The sequence below is a fragment of the Diplotaxodon limnothrissa genome, linkage group LG8 (assembly GCF_057381915.1).
Source record: "Diplotaxodon limnothrissa isolate DT_005_m linkage group LG8, D_limnothrissa_male_GT1.1, whole genome shotgun sequence".
NCBI lineage: Eukaryota > Metazoa > Chordata > Actinopteri > Cichliformes > Cichlidae > Diplotaxodon > Diplotaxodon limnothrissa.
The window spans coordinates 7336379-7347907 of NC_140603.1; the positions used below are offsets into that span (position 1 = coordinate 7336379).

At 45.7% G+C, this 11529-nt stretch overlaps 1 protein-coding gene across 1 annotated transcript; it reads left to right on the forward strand.

The window, feature by feature from the left end:
• Positions 1-4148: 4148 nt before the first annotated feature.
• LOC146626214 (uncharacterized) lies at positions 4149-7560 on the forward strand. Its single transcript, XM_085360395.1, has 5 exons — positions 4149-4284; positions 4498-4548; positions 5054-5131; positions 5426-5573; positions 6399-7560. The coding sequence occupies exons 1-5, from the start codon at positions 4149-4151 to the stop codon at positions 7558-7560; spliced, it is 1575 nt and encodes a 524-aa protein (XP_085216521.1).
• The last annotated feature ends 3969 nt before the right edge of the window (positions 7561-11529 follow it).

Sequence of the window (11529 nt, forward strand, 5' to 3'; positions counted from 1 at the left end):
AGCAGAACCAGGCTCAGGGAGGGGCGGGGCCATCTGCTGTGACCGGTTGGGGAGAGAGAAGGAAGACAGGACAACAGACATGCTGTGGAAGAGAGACAGAGATTAATAACTAATCATCAAATGCAGAGTGGAGTAAACACACGCAAGTTAAAAGAGCTGAGTTAAGAATAAACACTCTGAGCACCTACTGCAGTGTAACTAGGGGAGGATTCAGGGTCACCTGGTCAGTCCTAAATGTAACCTTTTTCAAAAGGGAAAGTCTTCAGCCTAATCATAAAAGAAAATGTCTGTCTCCCAAATCCAAACTGGGAAATAATTCCACAGAAGAGGGGTGGGAAATCTGAGGGCTCTGCCTCCCATTCTATTTTTAACTATCCCAGGAAACATCAGTAAACCTGCAGTCAGAGAGCAAAGTGCTCTATTACCTCATACAGTACTATGAGGTATAAAGCAGTCCTACATACAGGGAGTGCAGAATTATTAGGCAAATGAGTATTTTGTCCACATCATCCTCTTCATGCATGTTGTCTTACTCCAAGCTGTATAGGCTCGAAAGCCTACTACCAATTAAGCATATTAGGTGATGTGCATCTCTGTAATGAGAAGGGGTGTGGTCTAATGACATCAACACCCTATATCAGGTGTGCATAATTATTAGGCAACGTCCTTTCCTTTGGCAAAATGGGTCAAAAGAAGGACTTGACGGGCTCAGAAAAGTCAAAAATAGTGAGATATCTTGCAGAGGGATGCAGCAGTCTCAAAATTGCAAAGCTTCTGAAGCGTGATCATCGAACAATCAAGCGTTTCATTCAAAATAGTCAACAGGGTCGCAAGAAGCGTGTGGAAAAACCAAGGAGCAAAATAACTGCCCATGAACTGAGAAAAGTCAAGCGTGCAGCTGCCAAGATGCCACTTGCCACCAGTTTGGCCATATTTCAGAGCTGCAACATCACTGGAGTGCCCAAAAGCACAAGGTGTGCAATACTCAGAGACATGGCCAAGGTAAGAAAGGCTGAAAGACGACCACCACTGAACAAGACACACAAGCTGAAACGTCAAGACTGGGCCAAGAAATATCTCAAGACTGGTTTTTCTAAGGTTTTATGGACTGATGAAATGAGAGTGAGTCTTGATGGGCCAGATGGATGGGCCCGTGGCTGGATTGGTAAAGGGCAGAGAGCTCCAGTCCGACTCAGACGCCAGCAAGGTGGAGGTGGAGTACTGGTTTGGGCTGGTATCATCAAAGATGAGCTTGTGGGGCCTTTTCGGGTTGAGGATGGAGTCAAGCTCAACTCCCAGTCCTACTGCCAGTTTCTGGAAGACACCTTCTTCAAGCAGTGGTACAGGAAGAAGTCTGCATCCTTCAAGAAAAACACGATTTTCATGCAGGACAATGCTCCATCACACGCGTCCAAGTACTCCACAGCGTGGCTGGCAAGAAAGGGTATAAAAGAAGAAAAACTAATGACATGGCCACCTTGTTCACCTGATCTGAACCCCATTGAGAACCTGTGGTCCATCATCAAATGTGAGATTTACAAGGAGGGAAAACAGTACACCTCTCTGAACAGTGTCTGGGAGGCTGTGGTTGCTGCTGCACGCAATGTTGATGGTGAACAGATCAAAACACTGACAGAATCCATGGATGGCAGGCTTTTGAGTGTCCTTGCAAAGAAAGGTGGCTATATTGGTCGCTGATTTGTTTTTGTTTTGTTTTTGAATGTCAGAAATGTATATTTGTGAATGTGGAGATGTTATATTGGTTTCACTGGTAAAAATAAATAATTGAAATGGGTATATATTTGTTTTTTGTTAAGTTGCCTAATAATTATGCACAGTAATAGTCACCTGCACACACAGATATCCCCCTAAAATAGCTCAAACTAAAAACTACTTCCAAAAACATTCAGCTTTGATATTAATGAGTTTTTTGGGTTCATTGAGAACATGGTTGTTGTTCAATAATAAAATTATTCCTCAAAAATACAACTTGTCTAATAATTCTGCACTCCCTGTATTTTTAGGAAATGCTGGTAAAAAACAAGACTTTCCGTGGCTTCATAGTGCTGCTGAAGGCCAAGGTGATGCAATCCAGTTTAAGTATCAGGTTATATTTTTAGGGCCGAGTAATACATTCAGTAAGAAGCAGGAAATTAGAGATCACCTGATCATTTATGTCTTTAAGAGATTTCTCCAGTTTAACTCATTAATGTGGGTCATCATATAATGATACAACCTAAGGGAAGCATCTATAAACTAAATGAAACATGCCTCGGGTGAGCATCAACCTCAGATTATTAAACTGACACGTTGCTTAATGCGCCAACTTGCACTTGAAACTCCACTGTATCCACAGCCCTGACACAGCAACAGGAAAAGTTGGGAACAATTTTGAGGACCCATGCAAGACTTCAGATGGCTTCTAAAATGTGTATATCGTACCCGTCCAGCAAAATACATTACTGTAACTTCAGGGCAAGCTAACCTGTTTATCCTATATTAAATTGCCAAGTAGATTCATGAAACCTGTTTTTCAGGACATTTCACAATATGAAAAAAACCTTCACATCAGTGTGAATTGGTCCACTAAAACTACACTAAACTAAAAGAATCGAGATACCTAAATTATGACTAAATGTCATAGTAGACTATCAATATAATTAAATGAAAATTTGCTGTCAAAGTGAACCTTGAATCATACAGATCCAATATCTGATTTACGAATAAGGACTTTACAGATCGGCTTTCCATTTTCAGTTTATTAAATCTTGCAGAGTAGTCCTTACCTCTAAATATAACCTCTCTCTTCTGTGAATATTACTAAACAAATAAAATCAATTGTCTTGACATGTTGACTTTAAGTCGATTTACCACAAATACTCTAAACACCTCCCGGATTAAAGCGTGCATTGAGTGGGCACATAACTGTTAATCTGTGTGATACCTAAAAACGCACTGAGCATGTATCGTCTCTCCACACAGCCATTCACTGGTGCAGCGCACGTTTAAAACGGTGGATCTCTACAGAAAGTACCAGGACAACATGACTCCTGTGGGTCTGGCCTTCTTCCAATGCCAGTGTGATCAGTATGTGACAGATACCGTGCACAACACAAGACACATCACATAACAACACAATACATGCTGGAACCTGCACGTCTCTCTAACGCGTTCATCTAAGTTGGGCCAGGATTTTTGTGACAGCTGGAAATGTGAGTTTAACGGTTTGCTTTCCTGCATCTTCTCCCTGCAGACATGAGGAAACGTGTCAAATACCGGCAGCCCCTACGCTAGCTGGAAAGATACAGAGATGGAAAAGAGCACAACTATGGAATGTACTGGTTATGCAACACATGCATATTTGAGAAAACGTCAACAACTATGTGGACAATGTTTGTCATATTTATGTCATGATTGTAAAAATAAAGCAAATTTCAGCAGCACTGGTGTTGCTTTATAGTTTGCTTTGTTAAAGACCATATATAATATGTCACATAGCTCCACATCTTCATTTTAAGCATTTCTAGCAAACAATGGGAGATTGACGATGGCTCCTGGGCTAGGCAGATCCTCACGTACTAATGAATATTTAATGAATTGGAAAAAAGGGAGGGAGCGTGGGGCACAAAAGCTTGTAGAATCTGATTATAGCTATGACTCATATTTGCCTGCATATGCTTATCAATTATAGCTGCCCATGTTTGCTTATGTGAAATGTCTCTTTACTGCCAGTTTAGATGGATTGCACTTACAGTTTAAAAACTTCTGCGTGCCTGTCTGATCAGAACAGAACAAAAAATACAAATATTTAAGTACAACATGCCCTCATATGTTTGAAAATTTGCAAAAGTTTGTGGTTTTCATATTTTTAATCCCCTTCAGATAAATTTCAATAATTGATGTTCCGATGTTTCCTTATCTTGGCATTTCCACATTGGTCTGTATTAATCTTTATAGTTAAACTGAACCCTGTACGATCTATCATGAGCTGAAAGACTGCAAAGTTTCTTGCCTTTTCTTATCGGCTCTTCTTCTTTTAAAATATTTCTTGGCAGTTGCAAACAGCAAAATGGTGCATTACTGCCAGCAACTGGTGTGGAGTGCGTCTTTGCTCCTCTTTTTCTTCCAAAGCAAGATAATTGGAGCTGATGAGCTGCAGGTGTGATGCCTGCACAGTGGCCTTTTTAAACCTCACAGGTGACTTCCATCTGTGCTTGGTTGCTGGAACAATGGGAGCTGTTCGGACCATTCTCGTTTGTCTGCTGACTGTTTGGCTTGCTGGAGGTTTTGTAGCTTCTTTCTGCTTCGTTTGACACTTATGTTAATTAACTTAGGAGTAGATTTTTGTAAGATAAGATCTTGGAACTGCTAGAAGGTTCTGGTGTAAAGATTCGGAAATATCACTTAGCTATTGCAAGTTATCTCTTTTGGCATCAAACGGCATAAAGAATGAACAGAAACGTGCTAATTGTAAATCATGTTCCTCCTGTTTTGCAGTCAGTGGATTGAATCACAGACAGAATAAAGTGCTGCAGAGGGAAAAGACAGGTAAGGTCCCTGGCTTCTAATTTATGCTTGAGGGCACACGGTTACAAAATTCATTTCAAGATGGTTGGTGATTAAAATGCCTGTCATTCATCTGAAAGAGTGAAAAATGTATAGAACACAAAATTTTCAAAAGCTTATCAGGGCATGTTGTACTAAGTGTATTCATTTTTTTGTCTTGTATCCTGTGACAAGACTACTCAATGTGATTTGAAGTTATTAAATAAGAAAAATGAAGGGGGGGGGGGGGGGAATGCTTAAATTGTCAAGAACTGGGTTGTTGCCAGCAGTTGAGTTTAATGGTTATATTATGTGTAATGTTTTCAAACTAAAAGTATAAAACACAGGGTCATAATTCAAATAGACACTTATGTAAGTACCTGTTACTGTCTGTATGTGTGGACTCGGAGGAAGATATTTGTTAACTTTGGAAACCAGCTGAAGGTTGTAGTATAAACTTTCCCTCAATGTGAAAACCTCTGGTATAATAAGAAGGTTGTGTTTACAGGTCTTGGAGCCAATGATGGTTCAATACAGAGAGCGCTTGCCCTGCTCCAGTCAATATTGACTCAAAATGTTGATGAAGGTAAGCAAGATCCAGTTTTATGTAGTTTGTTGCCAGTAGTTGACAAGCATGTGACAGCACACTTGTGTGGGGCACATGCATGAGGGCTTTGGTCAGTGGTGTTGTAATTGACTTAAAAATCCTTATCTACATTGTTCATGGACATGATGTAGATATTTATGCAACAGTATCCTTGCATATGACCAAAAAGTCATGTAGGGCACAAAGTCTGGGACCAGTTGCTCGGTGTGGATTTGACTAAATCTTAATCGTGTCTGTGGTTTTGTTTAAATTTTGTTTTTATTTTTGTTCCAGTACAACAGGAAACTAATGAAGTGGATACTGAAGCATCAGTTGGAAACTTGAAATCTGGATTGCCTTTGAAAAAGCCAAACAATGTTAAAACCGTGAAGGGAAAAACTGCAGTCAGTCAGAATGTTGGTTTCCAGGGAGGTTTCTCCAAACCGACTGACTCCAACGCCACGGCGGGCGGCCTGCCGACTGACTCCAACGCCACGGCGGGCGGCCTGCCGACTGACTCCAACGCCACGGCGGGCGGCCTGCCGACTGACTCCAACGCCACGGCGGGCGGCCTGCCGACTGACTCCAACGCCACGGCGGGCGGCCTGCCGACTGACTCCAACGCCACGGCGGGCGGCCTGCCGACTGACTCCAACGCCACGGCGGGCGGCCTGCCGACTGACTCCAACGCCACGGCGGGCGGCCTGCCGACTGACTCCAACGCCACGGCGGGCGGCCTGCCGACTGACTCCAACGCCACGGCGGGCGGCCTGCCGACTGACTCCAACGCCACGGCGGGCGGCCTGCCGACTGACTCCAACGCCACGGCGGGCGGCCTGCCGACTGACTCCAACGCCACGGCGGGCGGCCTGCCGACTGACTCCAACGCCACGGCGGGCGGCCTGCCGACTGACTCCAACGCCACGGCGGGCGGCCTGCCGACTGACTCCAACGCCACGGCGGGCGGCCTGCCGACTGACTCCAACGCCACGGCGGGCGGCCTGCCGACTGACTCCAACGCCACGGCGGGCGGCCTGCCGACTGACTCCAACGCCACGGCGGGCGGCCTGCCGACTGACTCCAACGCCACGGCGGGCGGCCTGCCGACTGACTCCAACGCCACGGCGGGCGGCCTGCCGACTGACTCCAACGCCACGGCGGGCGGCCTGCCGACTGACTCCAACGCCACGGCGGGCGGCCTGCCGACTGACTCCAACGCCACGGCGGGCGGCCTGCCGACTGACTCCAACGCCACGGCGGGCGGCCTGCCGACTGACTCCAACGCCACGGCGGGCGGCCTGCCGACTGACTCCAACGCCACGGCGGGCGGCCTGCCGACTGACTCCAACGCCACGGCGGGCGGCCTGCCGACTGACTCCAACGCCACGGCGGGCGGCCTGCCGACTGACTCCAACGCCACGGCGGGCGGCCTGCCGACTGACTCCAACGCCACGGCGGGCGGCCTGCCGACTGACTCCAACGCCACGGCGGGCGGCCTGCCGACTGACTCCAACGCCACGGCGGGCGGCCTGCCGACTGACTCCAACGCCACGGCGGGCGGCCTGCCGACTGACTCCAACGCCACGGCGGGCGGCCTGCCGACTGACTCCAACGCCACGGCGGGCGGCCTGCCGACTGACTCCAACGCCACGGCGGGCGGCCTGCCGACTGACTCCAACGCCACGGCGGGCGGCCTGCCGACTGACTCCAACGCCACGGCGGGCGGCCTGCCGACTGACTCCAACGCCACGGCGGGCGGCCTGCCGACTGACTCCAACGCCACGGCGGGCGGCCTGCCGACTGACTCCAACGCCACGGCGGGCGGCCTGCCGACTGACTCCAACGCCACGGCGGGCGGCCTGCCGACTGACTCCAACGCCACGGCGGGCGGCCTGCCGACTGACTCCAACGCCACGGCGGGCGGCCTGCCGACTGACTCCAACGCCACGGCGGGCGGCCTGCCGACTGACTCCAACGCCACGGCGGGCGGCCTGCCGACTGACTCCAACGCCACGGCGGGCGGCCTGCCGACTGACTCCAACGCCACGGCGGGCGGCCTGCCGACTGACTCCAACGCCACGGCGGGCGGCCTGCCGACTGACTCCAACGCCACGGCGGGCGGCCTGCCGACTGACTCCAACGCCACGGCGGGCGGCCTGCCGACTGACTCCAACGCCACGGCGGGCGGCCTGCCGACTGACTCCAACGCCACGGCGGGCGGCCTGCCGACTGACTCCAACGCCACGGCGGGCGGCCTGCCGACTGACTCCAACGCCACGGCGGGCGGCCTGCCGACTGACTCCAACGCCACGGCGGGCGGCCTGCCGACTGACTCCAGTTCACTAAATGTGAAGCAGCTGAAGTTGGTGCTGGAAGACTTGACTTTGGCTTTGGAATCTTACACTAATTCCAGAGTCCTGACACAATAGCAAGAAAACTGCTTTGCTCTTGAATAAAACTCTTAACTTCAAGTTATGTGTTTTTGTCCACTGATTAAGGTACTTTACCTATTTCTAACATTTTAGTCATTTCCATAGTAATCCTAGACAACTAAATTATTGGTATAATTTGTGTAGGTGGTAAGCTCTGGGTGGTTTTATATTTTTTTTAATTAAAAAAAAAAGCCCAACAAAAAGCTAGTTTACCAAAATGCCAAGAACAATCAGAGGGAAAGTCAGAGCTCTTTTGAGCAAACCATCCATTTAACGTTAACCAGTAATGACTTCATGAACTTCACAAATAACATTTTTATCATTAAAGAAAAAATTACCAATAATCATCCCACAGATGTAATATCTACAGCTACTTTAGTACCATTGATGTTAGACTCTTTTTCACCAATAGATCTTTCGGAGTTAACTTCAATAATTGCCTCCCCCAATACTTCGCACTCAGGCAATAAGAAGACTTTCTCTCGTCCTGTAACAGAAGTGGTTTTGCTGCTGTCCCCCGAAAAGTTTAGTGACTGACAGTTTAATGTGGGATTGTTATAATCCCAGGCGGGGAGTGTTATGTTACTGCTTAGTTAATTTCACGTTTTAAATGTTAGTAAATGCGCCACCCTGTGGCCCCTTTAAGTCGATATTTTGGGACAGTAGAAGAAGAGTTAGACATGAAGTTCATGTTTTCTTGCTATGCTGTTCAAGATGGCTGCTCCACATTCATGTCCTTCTTTGGGTGTTTGTTAAAGCATTGTCTAAGTATTTAATGGTAAAAGGCAATGAGACACTCCAAGTGTTGTCTTTATGTGTGATGGACTACAGTTAACAAGTTTTCTATGTGCTATTCATATGTAAATGAGATCGCCAGTTCATATGCTAATTAGCGGTGCTAATCGTCATGCTAGCTTCTCAAATGCATTGTTAGGTCATTGGCACATGTTGTTGTTAACAGTACAGATGAGTAATATACATTTCCACATATGCTTTATTGTTACAGTTTCACAAAATGAAAGAACCAGTAAACTTCATAAGATCTCATCTAGGGCTGCCACGATTTGTCGACTAGTCACGATTACGTCGACTATCAAAATCGTCGACGACTGATTTAATAGTCGACGCGTCGTTTGAAGCTTTGTAAGATCCCAAAAGACGCAGGAATAAGTAGCAGGATTTAAGAGTGTAATAACGGACTGAAACAGAAGATGGCAGCACTGCATGTACAAGGATGCCAGCTGCCGTTAAACCCCGAAGAAGCAGCTGTGTCCCAGAATTCATAGCGCGGCCCAGCTCAGTTTCCAACAATGGCGGCAGCTAGTTAGTTTTAATATTACTCTTATTATTCTTTCTGGGTCACAAAATAAACGTTTAACATATTTTCAGCCGAGAATGTAGCTGTGTAAACCTCAAATATCGGCTCAGTTTATCAGGACACCACATATTTTCAAAAGCGCTCCGACGTTTTCGGAGACGTCTGTTACCCACTAGCTCGATAGCTAGCCGGGGGCTAGGTCACTAGCGCGGTGAGAACACCGGACTCCCGGCAAATTGTTTTCAAACCCACCGCCGTCTTTCGCTACTCAGGTTAAATATATATGAGTCACTTAGATAAATTAAAAATGTTGTTGTTTGGCTTTTTATTTTATTTTTTTTAGTATTTTATTTGTTCCTGAGTAAATCGGTTTGTCTGAGATTAAAGTTATAGTTTTTACACAGCTGAATAAACGTCAAGCAGACAGCTGATTATCAGAAGTGTGAGATGCTGGAGAATATACTCCGTTGTCCTGTTATATTTTAGATAGCAAGGAGTTTATTAAACTTTATTTATTAAACACCGAAACAATCTGCAAATTTCATTAAAATTGAATAAACTATCATCTTGTCTTTATTTTTAGTTAGCACCTTAAAAGCTTAAAGCTGTAAGCTAATGATAGTTATATAAGAGCAGATGCTGCTGGTGCAATAAGCTGTAGTTTTACGTCCAGTGGATGATGATCTGATTAGTCGACTAATCGCATAAATAATCGGTGACTAGTCGACTATCAAAATAATCGTTTGTGGCAGCCCTAATCTCATCTATTGTCTGGAGTTCCTGGGTTCATGTTTAGCTGTGTGGATAGTCAGACTTCTAGCGACGCCATTTACAGTATCTAACCAGATTCGTACTCTGGATGGCATTACCTTGGCCTCCAGTAACACTGTGAGGAACCTTGGAGTCATTTTTGACCAGGACATGTCCTTCAACGCACATATTAAACAAATATGTAAGACTGCGTTCTTCCATTTGCGCAACATCTCTAAAGTTAGAAATATCCTGTCTCAGAATGACGTTGAAAAACTAGTTCATGCATTTATTACTTGCAGGCTGGACTACTGTAATTCATTATTATCAGGATTTCCTAAAAACTCGCTGAAAAGCCTTCAGCTGATCCAAAATGCTGCAGCAAGAGTCCTGACAGGGACTAGAAAGAGAGAGCAGATTTCTCCTGTTTTGGCTTCTCTTCATTGGCTTCCTGTTAAATCCAGAATTGAATTCAAAATCCTGCTCCTCACATACAAGGTCTTAAATAATCAGGCCCCATCTTATCTCAATGACCTTGTAGTACCAGATCACCCTATTAGAGCACTTCGCTCTCGCTCTGCAGGCCTACTTGTTGTTCCTAGAGTATTTAAAAGTAGAATGGGAGGCAGAGCCTTCAGTTTTCAGGCCCCTCTTCTGTGGAACCAGCTTCCAGTTTGGAGACAGACACTAACTCTACTTTCAAGATTAGGCTTAAAACTTTCCTTTTTGCTAAAGCATATAGTTAGGGCTGGACCAGGTGACCCTGAATCCTCCCTTAGTTATGCTGCAATAGACGTAGGCTGCCGGGGATTCCCATGATGCATTGAGTTTTTCCTTTCCAGTCACCTTTACTCACTCACTATGTGTTAATAGACCTCTCTGCATCGAATCATATCTGTTATTAACCTCTGTCTCTCTTCCACAGCATGTCTTTTATCCTGTCTTCCTTCTCTAACCTCAACCGGTCGCAGCAGATGGCCGCCCCTCCCTGAGCCTGGTTCTGCTGGAGGTTTCTTCCTGTTAAAAGGGAGTTTTTCCTTCCCACTGTCGCCAAAGTGCTTGCTCATAGGGGGTCATATGATTGTTGGGTTTTTCTCTGTATCTATGAAGCGCCTTGAGGCGACTTTTGTTGTGATTTGGCGCTATATAAATAAAATTGAATTGTATTGAATTGAATAGGGAAGGGTGGTGAGTTCATTGCTTATAGGTATGACATGAAAATGATACGGACCTCAAAGATATAGTTCCTAGTAATGAAATAATATCCTTAAATAAGCTGAATTTTAACCTACAAAACACCAACCTTCATAGTGGCCAGTAGCTATGTCAATTTACTGTGTGTGCACTAAAGAATGGTGAAAATACAGAAATTTAAATTATTTTTAACTTGAGCAGAAATGCAGAACTCTTGAGGTTTACTACTATGTGGATGTGCACCTTTAAGGTCTGTGATAATGACCTTGGCAATTTACATAAATGTATTATGTAATGTTATTTGCGACAGTGTAATTTGGTTACCTTTAGTTTCTGACTGACCACTTTCTTCCATGGTACCAAAAGAACTGTGCCTTCCGTAGCAAAGTTATCTTCATGCATGACAATGCACCATCTCATGGTGCAAAGAACATCTGTTGCATTGGCTACTATGGGAATAAAAGGAGAGAAACCCATGGTGTGGCCCCATACTCCCCTGACCTCAACCCTGTTGAGAAAGGTCTGAGGGTGAGAGGCAATTCACATGAAAACAGCAGCTGTTGGAGGCAATTGTGATGTCTTGCCTTATCTCTCCACATTTAATGGATGCAAGAATTGGAAAGCTTATATGAAAGAAAGGGTCCTATGTTAACATGTTACATAAGTTTACCTGTCAATGTTTTTGATATAGCTTTTGGTTCTAA

Coding starts and splice junctions, on each gene's coding strand:
- LOC146626214 (XM_085360395.1), top strand. CDS start 4,149: ATGAGCTGCAGGTGTGATGCCTGCACAGTGGCCTTTTTAAACCTCACA. Junction 4,285..4,497: donor GACTGTTTGGCTTGCTGGAG/GTTTTGTAGCTT, acceptor CCTGTTTTGCAG/TCAGTGGATTGAATCACAGA. Junction 5,132..5,425: donor GACTCAAAATGTTGATGAAG/GTAAGCAAGATC, acceptor TTTTTGTTCCAG/TACAACAGGAAACTAATGAA.